This window comes from Marmota marmota, unplaced genomic scaffold (genome assembly GCF_001458135.2).
Source record: "Marmota marmota marmota unplaced genomic scaffold, marMar, whole genome shotgun sequence".
NCBI lineage: Eukaryota > Metazoa > Chordata > Mammalia > Rodentia > Sciuridae > Marmota > Marmota marmota.
The window spans coordinates 19,775,236-19,790,898 of record NW_026000164.1 but is presented as its reverse complement, the minus strand read 5'-3'; the positions used below and the strand labels follow the sequence as shown (position 1 = coordinate 19,790,898).

At 50.4% G+C, this 15,663-nt stretch overlaps 2 protein-coding genes and 1 long non-coding RNA gene across 4 annotated transcripts in view; 2 read left to right on the top strand and 1 right to left on the bottom strand.

The window, feature by feature from the left end:
- The window catches only part of Cpa5 (carboxypeptidase A5), a 17,813-nt gene extending 16,923 nt beyond the window's left edge, over positions 1-890 (top strand). The window contains exons 10-11 of one of the 2 annotated variants that reach the window (XM_015493948.2): positions 19-103; positions 568-890. In XM_015493948.2, coding sequence (XP_015349434.1) covers positions 19-103; positions 568-755 — 273 coding nt within the window. In that variant the 3' untranslated portion in view covers positions 756-890. The remainder of the gene's footprint in view (positions 1-18; positions 104-567) is intronic. The other variant, XM_015493949.1, reaches the window with a different exon arrangement.
- LOC125611649 overlaps positions 1-9,828 on the bottom strand; it is an 11,953-nt gene extending 2,125 nt beyond the window's left edge. Inside the window, exon 1 of the long non-coding RNA XR_007341886.1 lies at positions 9,593-9,828. This is a non-coding gene — a long non-coding RNA (uncharacterized LOC125611649). The remainder of the gene's footprint in view (positions 1-9,592) is intronic.
- On the top strand, positions 9,404-15,663 carry Cpa1 (carboxypeptidase A1). Its single transcript, XM_015493947.2, has 10 exons — positions 9,404-9,535; positions 9,994-10,075; positions 10,428-10,661; positions 10,888-10,989; positions 11,487-11,588; positions 11,768-11,878; positions 12,283-12,373; positions 12,823-13,022; positions 13,468-13,552; positions 15,411-15,663. The coding sequence occupies exons 1-10, from the start codon at positions 9,471-9,473 to the stop codon at positions 15,596-15,598; spliced, it is 1,260 nt and encodes a 419-aa protein (XP_015349433.1). The 5' UTR covers positions 9,404-9,470; the 3' UTR covers positions 15,599-15,663.

Here is a 15,663-nt window from a genome sequence, read left to right as displayed (position 1 = left end):
CTGGCCGCCATCTTGCAGCACAGTCTTGCACAGGATGCAGTGAAGGCCCTGTACCAGGTGCACGGGATCCAGTACATTTTTGGCAGCATCAGCGCCACCCTCTGTGAGTGAGCCTCCCTGGCTACTGCCCTAGATGCCACATCCACCTGGGGATCAGGCAGGTGCAGGCTCTGGGCTGCCTGGCAGATCTGGTCAGCCACAGGGTAGTACTGTTAGAGCTAGCTGGGCCGCTCAGAGCTGCCTTCCACATCGGGAGAGAAGGGTGGACCATGGTGCCCAGGCAGCTGCAGCAGCAATGCACAGCTCTCAGTGCCTGGCTTACAGCAAAGTTCCCTCAGGGGAAAGATGGTCTGCTGGCCTCTGGGGGCTTTCCTTTTGCAGGGGGAGAGATGGGCTGGGTAGGCAGGGTGTGGCCCAGGAGGAGGCCTGGGCCTAGAAGCTTAGTGTGGTCTGGGCTGGCTGGGGATTTGGTTCCCAGGGCCCACTTTCAACTCAGGATTCTTTTGTCCCCTGTGACCATACTCTCTCCTTCCTTTTGGGGTCACTTGTTGGCCCTTTGGTTTGCAGACGTGGCCAGTGGGATCACTGTGGACTGGGCCTACGACAATGGCATTAAGTATGCCTTCAGTTTCGAGCTCCGGGACACAGGGCGCTATGGTTTTCTGCTGCCAGCCACACAGATCGTCCCCACAGCCCAGGAGACGTGGATGGCAATACTGACCATCATGAAGCATGCCCTGCATCACCCCTACTAGCAGCACTACTGGAGCCAGAGCAGGTGGGGTTCGCCCTCCTCCCCAAGGCCTGGGACTCCTGAAACCCAAGTTATATATATCCCCTCCCTGCACCCTCTCCCAGATCCCTAGGAAATAAATGCAAGTTTAAACAGGCTTCCCTGTCTCTAGTATTGGTTGCTACCCTTTTGGGTTCAGCATTAAATAGGGGACAGAGAGTTGCTTATGCCTAGGGACACTTCTTCACGCCACTGCTACCTTCAGGAACACGAGGGACTTGCAGGTTGCATCATTTCTTATTTTGGAGTGTTCTCAGAGCCCAAAATTGAGACCTCACCCCTGGGAAGCTGCTAAAATACACATTGTCTCAGCAGTATTAACATTTTAACATGATGTGGAGGGAAAATGTTTGATCTAAAGGAGAGGATCTATAAAGATGGCATTTCTGGGCCCTTGAGGAAGAAGTGGGTCCAGACAGGCATCCTCCGCCTGCTTCGTTCCCCATAAAGAAGAGAAGGCAGGTGCGTATTTCAGAGGTGCCCACTCAGAGGATCCCACTAACCACATAGCCCAATATGAACAAGTCGCTGGTTTGTGACCATGGAACAATTACTCCAGGCCAAGTCGTGTGTGAAGGCACATTTCTACAAGAAAATTAAAGGTTCATGAGAACCTGATGGGGTGCCTTCACCCATCCCCAGCTTTCCTTCTACCTTGACCTTCCCTTACCATGGGGGAACTGGGATAGTGGGTCTCCCTGCTCTGCTACTAGGGGAGGCAGAGACTCCCCAGAAGCAAGAAAATGAAGAGCTGAATGGGGTTGAGAGTATCTTGAGATAGAAACTCTAGTCTTGAGAGTAAGACCTCCATTTGCAAGAACCAGGCTCTCTGTGTATGTGTGTATGCACACAGGTGAGAGAAAAGAACTGTGGATGGTCATGAACCAGTCCTTGGAGAACAGGGACAAAAGCCCTTTCCCTAGCCTGTAAAAGGAGAAGCAGTTGGGCTGGTTGGCAGGAGGAGGCAGTCTGAGATGATCAAACCTCAGGCAAGGCCCATATCCATGATGGCGTCTGAGCAGCAGATCAATAAGCGACTGAGGGAGGGGCTGCACAAACGTTAGAGGCATATGGGCTGAGTGCACCACAGTGGTGCGGCTGTTAGGAGCTCTGAGCAAAGGTCTCAGGTGGGGAGGCCTATGGTAGAGGCAAGAAGGCCAAGTCCAAGGGCCACACAGCCAGCTGCCACGATGACACAATGGGCACTGGCTAGGCATCTGAATGCCCAGGACGGGCTCTGCTGTGGGGAAGCCCCAAGGAAGGCAGGGGACTTAGTCCCTGAAGAACCTGGACAATCTGCAGGGGAAAAGCCAGCCACAGAGGAGGGGAAAATCCTGATTCTGGTTAAAATCTTCCACAAGGCTGAGGGAGACCAAGGGTTTTGTTTTGGTTTTGTTTTTAAAGCTGGAAGTAAGATGGATTTTCCAACCTGAAGTTTTCTGCCGTCTTGAGAAAAATTAATACAAAATATAGATAAAGTTGAATTCTATCTTTACACACTGGAGTGTGAGATTATAACTTCTTTTATGACCTCTATACAAATTTTATATATATATACACACACACACACACACACACACACACACACATCTATCTATCTATCTATAGCTCTATATATCTATATATCTAAAGGATTGATTGAACCTTGGGGGTCGGGGGGAGGGTGTTTTACCATTGAGCCACACCCCGATCCCTTTTTTATATTTTTATTTAGAGACAGGATCTCTCTGAGTTGCTTAAGGCCTCACTAAGTTGCTAAGGCTGGCTTTGAACTCATGATCCTCCAGCCACAGCCTCCTGAGCTGCTGGGATTATAGGCATTAGCCACCACAGCCAGCTTACACAAATATTTGTATTGTATCCTCATGGAGGTGGGGTATTACAGGTATTAATAAACTCATTTTTTGAGATAAGAAAAGCAAGATGTGAAGAAGTTTTAAAGGTCATACAGATAGAAAGTTGAGGACAATTTGAACTTGGATTTTTCTAACTCCAAAACCACAATGTCACTGTTTGTCCACATGTGGCCTGTGGTCTGCCTGCAGCAGAGAGCATGGAAAGCTGTTTAACGTGGTGGTATTTGGGTTCTATCCCCCAGATGACACAGGTTGTCTGAGGTGGGGCCCGGTGACTCTCTTGCCGAGTTGGGGAAGCCCTAGCTTAGAGGCAGGAGTATTTGGGCTCTGATGGTCTTCCTTAGAGCCATGGACATGGTAATTTCTTTTCCAACACCTACTGTGTCCCAACATGGTTCTCACGACATTATGCGATTCTGTACAGGGCCTTCTCTTAGCTGTAAGAGGGGACTATGAATGTCTCTATTTTCTAAGCAGAAGCACAGGCCCCCAAGAGCTTGGCAGATGAAGGGCACATGGTTCCCCACCTGCCTCCAGACCCTGAAGCTGACTCTCCCCCAGGCCCCTCAGGACTACTGGGAACTGGATTTTGCAGCCCGGTTGGCTAGATCTCTAGGCAGACGATGAGCACACAAAAGTTGGAGCTGACGCTGCTTTTCAGACGGAGGTCTTTTTATAAGGCAACAGCATCTTTGAAATCCCCCCATGGCTTGAAATGAAACCCCTCCAAGGAGCTGCAGGACCCCCCGTCTTCCTCTCCCCCCTTGTCTCAATAACTTGCTCACCAGCTCCAACCCCAGTAGCATCCTCCCTGCTTCCTTCAGCGCCAAAGCTGCTTCCCAGCCCCAGGCCTGGGCCTGTGCTGCTGCTCCTCATCTGGAACCTTCTTTCTCCCATTCTTCCCCTTCAAGTCCTAGGACCACCCACTGGGAGCAGACATCCTAGTAGCCCCAGGCACACAGAAGAGACTCAATGTTTGTTGAAGGACGGTTTCTCCTCCTCAGTCTCATATAAGTTTTTCTCTATGTGACAGAAATCCGCCTCACTATGGCTTAACCCATTAGGGGTTTTATTTTTGTCATGTAGCAAGAAGTCCTCCGCAGTGGACTGGCTTGGTGATTCCTTCATGCACGGGGACCCAAACCTTTCTAAATTATTCTGCTTTGCCTTCTCCTATACATGTGTCTAGCAATGTCACATAAACCTTAACAATGGGGTCAAGTCCTGAGAAAGGTGTCATTAAGTGATGTTATCATGTGCAAACATCCTAGAGTGTATTTAAACAAACCTAGGTGACTTTTACACACATACGCTACTGCGTGTGTGTGTGTGTGTGTGTGTGTGTGTATGCATGCGCAGTAGCCTATCAACTCCTAGGGCAGTAATGAACACAACAAGAGATTAAGTCAGGCACAAAAGAAAATGATGCAATCCAGAGATTCAGGAACAGCTGCTCCTGGTATAAAAGTCACACTGTTTTACAGTAAACTTTTTTTTTTTAAAGTAGGAGTATGTTCTAAAATAATAATCAGAAGTAGAGTGTAGTAAATACAGAAACCATTAGCATAGTCATTGACTGTCTTGATCAGTATTATTACTCCACATAATTGTCTGTGCTCTACTTGTACAGGTCTGGCAGCTGGTAGGTTTGTTACATCAGTGCAAACCCAGGAGCAATGCGGTATACCACAGCCACATTACAATGGCTACATGTCATTAAGCAAAAGAAAAATTTTCAGCTCATTATAATCTTATGGGACCCCTGTCATTGGTGGTTGGCCTCAACGTCACTGTGCAGCACATTTCTTGTATTTTGACAGGTTGCAAGATGGCTGCTGTACCGTCATCGTAAGACTAAATTCCAAGCAGGAAGAGCAAGGGGGAGAACACGAGCCAGCTGACTAGGCTGGTCCAAAGACTTCAATGCATATGTTATTGGTTGAACTGTGTCATGTGGCCACACCCAGCTCCAAGGGAGGCTGAGAAATTGCTGTACAGCTGGGCAAATTGCTGCCCCCAAATAAAAGTGGAGTCCCATTGTTAAGGAGGAAGGGGAGAACAGATGTTGGGAAGGCAGTCAACAGAGCCTGCGACATCTTTTCTGAGGGGCAGGGAGAATCTGAAGGGCCTCTTGCTGTAGGTAATCATGAAGCCATAGAACTTTGCAGATGTTGTAGACCAATCTTCTAATTTTGCAGTTATAAAGATTGGAGCTTCTGGTTAATGAAATTTGCACAAGGCCCGTGTGACTGTAATGGCTGAGAGAGGAGTAGAGCCAGGTTCATGCCCAGTTCTGGCTCATTGCTGCTTCCCCCAGGACTGAGGGGCCACACAGTAGCCTATATGTTATCTCCTCTGCAAACCAAAGGAGATAATAATGCCTGGGAGTTTAAGTGTATGAAACTAAACCTCAAGACTTAGGCATGTAAGAGTTAGAAAAATTATAGAAGAATTTTTCTATGTTTTATAAAACCTGAAATTTTGGTTTTTTTTTTAATTTTCTTAAGTATATAATGCTAAATAGGAGCTCAGTTTTTCTACATTCAGTATGGTGTTTTTTTTTTCCTCCCAACAACCACTCTTTTTAGGTATGTTTTTTCATCCTTTTCACTGGTAAAATTTATGAGCATGTATTTAAAAGAAAAAAAACACTGGAAAATCTAAAGAGAGAAAGAGCGATTATACATATGGAAACCCATAAAGAACCACAGCAAATGTGCTGCGGTTATTGCTTTCTTAAGAAAACAAACCAACCAGGCAGTTTGGAATGTGAGAGTCCTGTGTGAGGCCAGCCAGCGGCAGAGGCTGAGGGTGATGGGCCAATGGCCACTATCCAAGAGGCCAGTAAGGTGCCGTCCACTTCCCCCATCCTCCTCCATCTCTCCTCTGATCACTTCAGAAAGACGCTGGGCCAGAAAGAAAATGACTTTACAAAAAAAAAAAAATAAAATATAAAATTCTTCTTTAGAAAAACAAGAAGGCCCAGGCAGTCAGCTGGTACAGGCTGTGAGAGAATCCAGGGAACATGGGTGCATAAGTGCTTCAGAGCTGGTCAGTAGACCGACATGATGCGTAGGAGGGAGTGAGAGGCCTGCTGCAGACCAGGGCAGGAGGTCAGCCAAGGGCAGGCCCAATAGGATGGATCTGTGGAACTTGTTACCATTCCCAAGGATTTTCCCATCTGAGAACCTCGAAGGCTGATCTGGCTGCCTGGATTTGTCCTTCCAACCTCCTCAGAGGAACACTGCTTGTCACTTTGTTGATGTCTGAGAGCCAGGCCTAGCTGCTGCCCTTTCCATGCACAGTCATGAGTATGTTGGGACGGAGGCTGGGGTGGGCTCTGCCAACTGTTCCCCGGCAACAAGTCCATTTCCTGGCCTGCAGCTGTGGGTTCTACTGACTGTCTCCACTTGATGTGGGCTGCTGATGTGGCAGCTAGGCTGCCAGGCTCCTCCGCCTTGTCCCCAAGAGTGGCCTGCCTGAGTGGGACATGATGCCTTCCATCTCAAGCTTGGGGGCAAAAAATGTTCTTCTTGGTGTTTTGAAGAACAACTCTAGCCTGTTTGGTCTTCCAAGTTTCTTCCCTGAGTATTTGGAACATTCCCTGGAAATAATAACATGCTTGCAAAGCCATTCCATTTGGCTTGCCCCGTGGGTATCCTCTTGCTCTGGGGTCTGCAACGGCCTCTTGCTCTCTCCTAACCACCTTCGCCAAGCTCTGTGGCTCTCCTTCCACTTCCCTACCCCCTCAGCGCTCCTCCCCCAATTCCCCAAACCATAGCTAAGACACCATGGGGGAGCATTTTATAAACTTGTCCTTGGGATGAAGAAAGAAAATACATTACAAGAAAAACAAACAAAAAAAAAGAACCACTTAAGTTGGACACTGGATATCTCTGGTGTTAGAATTGGTGTTTCCTGTCCTTTCACGGGTTAATCCCAATAGGTCTTTGCCTTCCTTGACCTTCTGTTGGCTCCGACATTGCCTAGTGCTCCTCCCCACAGGATGCTCCCAACTCTCCTCTCAGGCTCAGCAGAAGCACCCTCCCTATTTGTCCTTGTACATGGTGGCTTGTCCTGGCTTAGCTCCTCTCTGCTGCAGGCCTCCATTCTGAGATCTGGGCTTTCTCTTGACATTTACTGAAAAACTGTCCAGCTGTGACACTGCATGATTCTAGGACATTTGATTTTTTTTTTTTTTCTGCAAAACAAATCAAATTTTATCCAGCCCTTGCCAGTGACTTCCTCTTGAGTATAGATCCCAGCCTGGTGGTTTCTTTCTGGGTCATGAGCCTTGATGCTCTGCCTGTCCCCCAGCTTTGGGCCTAAGGTCCCCAACTTTGCCCTTGCTTTGGACCAACATGAAACAATCCATGGCATGGGCAGGCAGAGCTGTGGCCTCACCCCTCAGCTACATTCTAGAATTTATTATTTAGCAAGAGATAACTTGTAGTTTCCTGAGGTGCTCTGGAGGGACCCAGGCTTAGCTTCTCCCTGAGTCTGTCCTCTACTAGTATGCTGCCAGCCTCCTATCCAGTAATTTCAGTTTATAGCATTGAACTCATCTTTTCCCGCTTCATATACATTGTATGATTTTGGGGCATCTTTGATGGCTGGTTGGAGGCAGAATGAGGCACTCTATTTTTGTGTGTGGTACTAGGTATGGACCCCACTGAGCCACATCCCCCAACCCTTTTTATTTTGAGACAGGGTCTCACTAATTTCCCAGGCTAACCTCAAACTTGAGATCCTTTCCTAGTGTGAAACAGAAGAAACGCTTGAGGTTACAGTACTGCAGGATGAGGGACACCCCTGAGCAATGGGTAGGACTAGGTTCCTGGCCTGAGGAAGTTTACAGTATCCTTAAGGAGACAAGAATAACACCCCAGGAACAATGAAGGAGAAATAAATGTGAATTCTGCGTTCAAGTATCAGTTCCCCTTTCCCTCCCTCCCATTGGGATCCAGGTCAAAGGCTACCCCTTGATGAACTCTCTCCTTGAGTGCCCACAATGTATCTCTGAGCCCTCATGAAACTTTTCATATAGCATCACAGAAAATGTGCAGTTAGGGTCTCTTGTAGTGAGGACAGCAGCCCCAGTGAGTCCCTGGAGGTCTAAGTCTGTGTCGTCGCCAGCTTCTCAGAGACCAGCTTCTCAGAGTCTGACTCCTACAAGAGCACTGTGGCCAGGAGTGGGGCTGGGAAGTCCCTTTCAATGGCCTAGACCCCAGAGGGGATGTTCCCTGCACAGGGCTGCACAAAACCAGGAAGGCATGGAGCCAAGCAGATGCAGGAGCTGGATAAGGCAGGGGACCCCAACTCTATTCTAAGAACAGAGCTGGTACTCAGGGGTATGGGAGAAGGAGACACCTCACACAAGGCCCCAGTTAGCCGGTTCCTTCTGCTCTGCTAGACCCTGAGCTCCCCAAGGTCAAGGCGGTCTGACTGGGCATTGCGGCAGGGTGGAGCTCAGTGGCTGGGCCAGAAGGTGAACGAACAAAGGAGTGGTCCTTCCAAGAAGGAGCAGATTTGGCTCGCTGTGAGTATCCTCTTGCCCTGGGTCTGCAGTCGGCTTCTTGCTCTCTCCTAACCAGCTTCACCAAGCTCATCCAAGAAGGAGCAGATTGGGGAGAAAGGCGGCAGAGGAAGCCTCACAGGGCAGTGAGCCCTGCCTGGGGCTGGAGCTCAGGCAGGGCAAGTGCAGAGGTGGGGGGGGGGAATTCAAGTCTGCTGAGGGGATATCCAAGTTTATGGTCTTCCTAGGCTCCAGACAGAGTTGTGTGCATATACAATGGGCCACCGTGCCTTGGCCTAGCAGGGCTGACTGAGAAGCGGGTGTGGTGAGGAGGCCGAGGGAACAGATTGAAACCAGAAAAGGACCTCCTGTGCCGTCATTACCGGCCAAGCCCCTGATACAGAGCAGGGCCCCAGGTGGTGCTGGTGAACCCCTGGAGGCCCTGTGGATTAGGGTGGATTTGGGTTACACATCTCTGCAATGAGATCAGCAACCAGAGCCAAGCAAATTCCCTTGGTGAGTTCCCAGCTCTCCTGTCCACTGTGCGATCCCAGCCTGGGTCTGGCCCTGCTCCCACAGCCCTTTCTATTCAGATGATCTCTGGTTCTAGTTTCTACCAAGGGCACCACAGACCCTGGGGACCCATGGTGGTGGGGTGGGGGGCAATGCTGGCTAGAACTGGGTTTCGGATTCAGTTGCTGCTGCTACAGGCTGACTCCTACAAGAGCACCTTGGCCAGGAGTGGGGCTGGGAAGTCCCTTTCAATGGCCTAGACCCCAGAGGGGATGTACCCTGCACAGGGCTGCACAAAACCAGGAAGGCATGGAGCCGAGCAGATGCAGGAGCTGGATGAGGCAGGGGACCCCAACTCTATTCTAAGAACAGAGCTGGTACTCAGGGGTATGGGAGAAGGAGACACCTCACACAAGGCCCCAGTTTTTGTTGCCTCTGGAAGTCCTGGCTCCTTTTCCACTGGACCCTAAGCAAACCGGACCACAGCCCAGCTGCAGGTGCCTGGGGCTGTGGGCCACAGGTGAGTCCCAGCTGGGAGACCTCAGGCCCAGCTGATCCTCATGGCCAAGGGGGGGCCTGGCTTATCTTTCCAGCTGCCCCATTCCCTACCACTTTATCATATCAGGGAGGGTGAGAAGGTGCCAGAGCTTGGAACCCCCACCCCCCCTTCCTGTGAGACCTGGTCCAGGTGCAAGAGGAGCACAGCCCTTGGGCACAGCCAGGAGAACGCTGCCCTGGGTTTAAAAGGCCCAGATCTCAGTGTCAACCTCAGTCTGACCTTTACGGCTGCAGCATGAGGGGGCTGCTGGTTTTGAGTGTGCTGCTGGGAACTGTCTTTGGCCATGAGGACTTTGTGGGGTAGGAGTGTGGAGAGGAGGAGGACGAGAGCCCAGAGGGGAGACGGGGAGGACTCACCCTAGCCAGTGTCTGGAGGAGACAGACATGCAGGAACCAGCCAGAGAGCACGGCCAGCACCACCCTGGGGCGGCAGGCTGGCGGAGGTCCAGGTCTCTCAGGACAGTCTGAGCCTTGGAGATGAGGAGGAATTTGCAGTAGAGGAAGAGAGAGGAGGCCTGGCCAGTTTGGGAGAGAGAAAAATAATCTAAATAGATGGGGACAGCAATAAGTCTAGAATTTTCCAAGATGGGGAGAGCCTGGCTTCCCATGGCAGAGACTTTGGTGCCTCTTCCTACTCCAGGCCAGAGGACCCAGGCCCACACTGGGGATCCCAGGCTGCCTCTTTCCTGCTCTGGGGAGTGTTGGCAGCCAGGGTAGGAACTGGCTGGGGTGCTCAGTTTTCATCCCACTTTGCCCAGGCACCAGGTGCTCCGAATCTTTGCAGCTGACGAAGCCCAGGTACAGAAGGTGAAGGAGCTGGAGGACCTGCAGCACCTGCAGGTCAGAGGCAGGGAGACCCAGAGACCCCACGGTACCTCCCAGGCCAGCTGGGCTCCCTACTCCCCGACTTTAGTCACTGGTACCTCCCAGAAAGAGTCACTGGACTGAATGGGCCCGGTTAGGAAGTGACTTCAACCCCGCAGTTTCAGATCTTGCTGCCCTGGAGCATCTAACAAAGTGCCAGAACCCTCTTTCCATTTCCTTATCTCTGCCCCTAACTCCCATGCTCCATCCCCCTCTATACTGAGGCTTCTGGCACCAACACCCTCTCCCAAGCTTGTCCTGTCCCAGGCTGCTCTCCTGGCTGATGTCTCTAGCCCACTCAAACAGTGCCGGCTTCTGTCCTCCCCAGCTGGACTTCTGGAAAGGCCCTACCTGGCCTGGCTCGCCCATCGACATCCGAGTGCCCTTTCACAGTCTCCAGGCTGTCAAAATCTTCCTGGAGGCCCAAGACATCAGGTACGAGATCATGATCAAGGACCTGCAGTCACTGCTGGATGAGGAACAGGAGCAGATGTTCGCCTTCCGGGCCCAGGTCCAATCTACCGACACCTTTAACTATGCTACCTACCACACCCTGGAGGAGGTGAGGGCAGCCCTTTGGCCACTCCCCTCAGGCACCACTCTCTTCCTCACAGCGGGCAGAGCGTGGGCCTGAGTCAGGGTCAACCTGGGGGTGGGAGGCACCTGCTCTGTGTATATGTGGCTGGTGTGATCCAGGTCATGGCTCCATCACATTGCAGGACTGTTGAGGGAGGTGTCTGGGCACCCAGAAGCCACCAAGGTCCTTCTTCCCTTCTTTCCCATCTCAGATCTATAACTTCTTGGACCTGCTGGTGGCTGAGCACCCACAGCTTGTCAGCAAGATCCAGATTGGCAAAACCTATGAAGATCGACCCATTTATGTGCTGAAGGTAAAGGGTGCCCACATGTAGATGTTCATGGCCCCCACCATGGGCATCTGTATATGGGCATAGGTCTCACACTGTTGTACAGATTCCCTGTGTAGACATTTGGGAAGGTCTGAGCTTCCTGGCTGGCCTGGGTATGTTAGGTGTGTATATACAAGTACACACACAATTTAAACTTTTCGGTGACCCAAGTGTTTTCAACCAAATGTCACAGTATGGAAAGTATTCTGGGTAGCACAGGCAAGAGTTTTGTTGGTGACCTCCCACAGAGAACTGTACAGAGCAGGGGCCTGGAAGTCAGGTTGAGCCATATTGGCTCTAAGCTGGGGCTGGGGGCAGGAGGTCAAGCTCTGTGGGATCTCTGTTCAACCCACCTGAGTGGTGGTCCCACAAACAAAGCTTCAACCTGAGATACCAGAGAACAGGTGGCCTCTGGCCTGGGTGGATTTCCCTTTGGGGAATCCACCTTCCCCTTGCCCATTTCCCTGCCTCTTCCCTAGTTCAGCACTGGAGGGAACAACCGTCCTGCCATCTGGATTGACACAGGCATCCATTCCCGGGAGTGGGTCACTCAGGCCAGCGGAGTCTGGTTTGCAAAGAAGGTAAGGCTGGGGAGGTGAGGAGAGCTCTCGCCTGGTGGGGACTGGTACCAAGGCCCACAGAAACCCTGGCATCCCCTTTCCCTTCCAGAAGCAGTGACCCCAGAGGTGTTCATTGCTCAGCATGGCAGATGCCTGATTGGAGCACTCTGCCCTCTCCTTCTCTTGCCTCCTCCCACCAGATCACTCAAGACTATGGCCAGGACCCCGCTTTAACTAACATTCTTAATAATATGGACATCTTCCTGGAGATTGTTACCAACCCTGACGGTTTTGCTTTCACCCACAGCAAGGTACAATGTTTCTGTTCTCAAGGAAAGTGGGATGTACTCTGGCCTTAGCCCCACAAGCGACTCACCCTCTCCAAGCCCCCTAAGTTGTGGGAGGGGGAGCAGAACTGCCCTCCTGGACAGGATTCTCAGCCTGACACTATGGACATTTTGGTCAGGTGGTTCTTTGTTGTGGGGGGCCAACCTGTGCATCTCCTCCTACCCACTAGATGCAGTAGCACCTCCCACTTCCCTCCAGTTGGAAAAACCCAGAGTATCTTCAGACACTGCAAAATGATGGACAAAATTGTCCCCAGTTGAGGCACACCACCCCAGACCTTGCTTCCCGGTCCTACTTTTATTTTTAACACAAATACAGTTTCTGATGCAGAGTGCAGTGGGCTGGCTGATCCCTTTTCTTTCCTCAGAATCGCATGTGGCGCAAAACTCGATCCCTCACATCAAACTCCCTCTGTGTTGGTGTGGACCCCAACAGGAACTGGGACGCTGGCTTTGGGAGTAAGGCCCAGTGTGATTTAGGGGGCAGGCATGGGACCACCCAGAATAGCTTCTTACCCTCCTGGCTAGTTGCACAAGCAGTGAGGAAAAGGTAGCGAGTGGGGTGTTAGCCCTGTACCTGGGCTTTCAGAGTTGGAGGTCCTTGTCTGTAAAAGGAAGTTCCTTCTAGATGGAACTAAGTTCTGAAAGTTCATCTCAGGGTTTTCTATCCTAACCTCAACTCTTTCCTGTCTCTGCCACATCACTGGAAGAACTGGCCTCAGCTTAGGCCAAATCTGGCTGGTAAGGGAGGCAGGTCCCCAGATTATAAGAAGGCTTTGGTCTTTCCTTAACGAGGGCCTGGATCCCACCTCTCCCAACTCCATATAAAGAACTGGGAACTGTGGAAGCCCTATAAGCCATACCACTTGGGTTAGGAAATGCCAGCTCTGCCCTCTGCCCTCCCACAGATGCTGGCTCCAGCAGCAATCCCTGCTCCGACCAGTACCGAGGCAAGTTCCCCAACTCAGAAGTGGAGGTCCAGTCCATTGTGAACTTTGTGAACCACCACGGGAACATCAAGGCCTTCATCTCCATCCACAGCTACTCCCAGCTCCTCCTTTACCCCTATGGCTACACATCAGAACCAGCCCCTGACAAGGAAGAGCTGGTAGGTGCTGCCTGTTTGCCCTTCATCCCAAGGGCAGCTTTGGGCAGGCCTGGGCTTTCACCCAACAGAGCTGCCTGATGGCTGAGAGCCAGTGTGCTCAGCACCCCCTTCTTCCCTTGTACCCCCAATGATTTGGAAAGACCAGCTACTGGACTAGCCTTTCTTTCTTTCCAGGAAACTGAGGCACAGAGTGGTTGAGCAAGGGGCAGGGCTGGACTTTCAACTTGCAGCACTACACTCAGAGCTGCACTGTAACTAAAGGGAGGGGAAGGGACAGCCATCCATATTGCAGGAACAAAGGACCATGGCGTTGTTGATCACCTGCAGGGCAGAACAGGCTCTGTGTTCTCTCCCTCGGGCCCCCTTCTGCAGGTGCTGCTCTGGGACCACCCTGCCAGCTGGACTACTCTGTCCATGATAGTGGCCTTGCTTGTGTGTTTTACAGGATAAACTGGCCAAGTCTGCTGTGACAGCTCTGTCCTCTCTGTACGGGACCAAATACAAGTATGGCAGCATCATCACAACAATCTGTAAGTGGCTGTACAATCTCTCTAGGTAGTCCCCAGACCAACATCAGCTGGCTCTTCCTGCCCAAGGGAGCATCCCTCATGGAAGGAAGCAGCCAAAGGCACCCGGACCTGGGAGCATGGGTGTGCACCCAGGTCCCTTATGCCTGACAACTTCTGGTTTGGTCATTTGGAGAAGTGCACAGAACCTTTTTCTGGCATGAACTTGTCTTCTTTGACGCTTTCAATTGTGGGTTCCTTTGAGCACGCTTGTCACTTTAGCTTGTCAGGACTCATGCATGGATGGGGTGGAGAGCTCTGCTGGAACTCACAGATCCCCAGGAAATTCAATTAAAGAAAACACTTCTCCACCACCCTTTAATTAAGGAATATACTTGATCTTTTCCCCACTTGCTTATACTGTACATGCGATGCCCGTGGGAGAAGCATTACTATACGGAAATGGAATTCAGTCAGCAAATGCTTAGTGAGCACCCATTCTGCACCAGGCCCTGTTTTGTGTGCTTGGGATATAACTATGAATAAAATAAGCAAAGATCAGAAAACGTATGCTCTAGGAGAGGAGACTGATAACCATCTTAAGTAAACAATTCAGGTTAGGCAAAAAAATGCTGGGGAGAAAAACTGGCACCAGAGCTGGGTGAGGAGAATCGGGCAGCACAGTGTGGAGGTTAAAAACTGAGGGTTAGAGGCAAGTGGCTGGAGGCAGGTGGAATTTGGGCCAGTGTTGAAGGAAATGAGCAGGAAACCAAGAGGATATCTATTTAGGAAAGGGCCTTCCAGGCAGAAGAACTTTCTGGGTAAAGGCTTTACTATGTGTTCTGGCCTGGTGTGTTTTGGGAATAGCCAGGAAACTGAATTGGAGTACTGGAAGTCAGAAGTGGGGTACAGGGAACAGAGGGGTGGACTGCTCACCCACCTCATGTACTTCCTGGCCCATGTGCCCAGGTTTTAGGGGGTGAGTGGATCACAGTCTTACCCAGGGATAACTTCATTTTTGATCCCAGACCTTCTTTAGAAACTGTTCCGATTCTAAAGGAGTTTTTTGCATTTGACATCATCAAGTTAAATTCTTTCTTATTTTTTTTAAACTGAGGATTAAACCCAGGGGCACTTAACCACTGAGTGACATCCCCAGCCATTTTTTTTTTTGAATATTTTATTTAGAGACAGGGTCTTGCTAAGTTGCTGAGGCTGGATTTGAATTCATGATCTTCCTGCCTTAGGCTCCCAAGCCACTGGGATTACAGGCATGCGCCATGATGCTCAGCAGTCAAGTTAAATTCTGATATGCAGCCTGCCTCTCTCTCCCCCAGCTCAATTTGAAAGTGACTTCATTACCCACAGTTCACTGCAAACCTGGAAAACTTTCTCCCTAAAAGACAGACCCAGGGCTTTCACTTTGACTCTGAATCTTTGCACTTTTACCTGCAGACAAGAGCCCCCAGAGAATTAAACCTCCTCTTCTAAATGGAGAATTCTGGTGTGTGTGTGTATATGTATATATATATATATATATATATATATATATATATATATATATATATTTTTTTTTTTAAATTCTGGTATATTTCGAGGTGTCCTTGAGGTGACTATTGGATGGAGACACTTTTCAGACAGGCTTTTGCAACTGTGTTCCCCAATGAATGGGGCAACCAATGCTGGCCTCCTCTTTGGGCTTTTTGGGCTTAGGCCCAAGCAGGAATTTCTTAGAAGCCAGGCTGCTTAGTCAACAGCAGACCTTGCTAGACACAGACTCTGCTTGGCATTGCACAAGGCTTGGTGCTTTGGGTTGCTAACCTGGCCTATGTAAATGTTTCCAAGATCACTGACCCTTCCTCTTTTTTCACTCTGGCCCCAGATCAAGCCAGTGGAAGCACTGTTGACTGGACCTACAACCAGGGCATCAAGTACTCCTTTACTTTCGAGCTCCGGGACAGTGGGCGCTATGGCTTCTTGCTGCCAGCCTCTCAGATCATCCCTACGGCTCAGGAGACATGGCTGGCGCTTATGACCATCATGGAGTACACCCTGAATCACCCCTACTGAACTGGCCCTTTGGCACCCTTCTCCCTCCTCTCTGGCCCCATCCAAATAAAGTTTGAGAATACAAA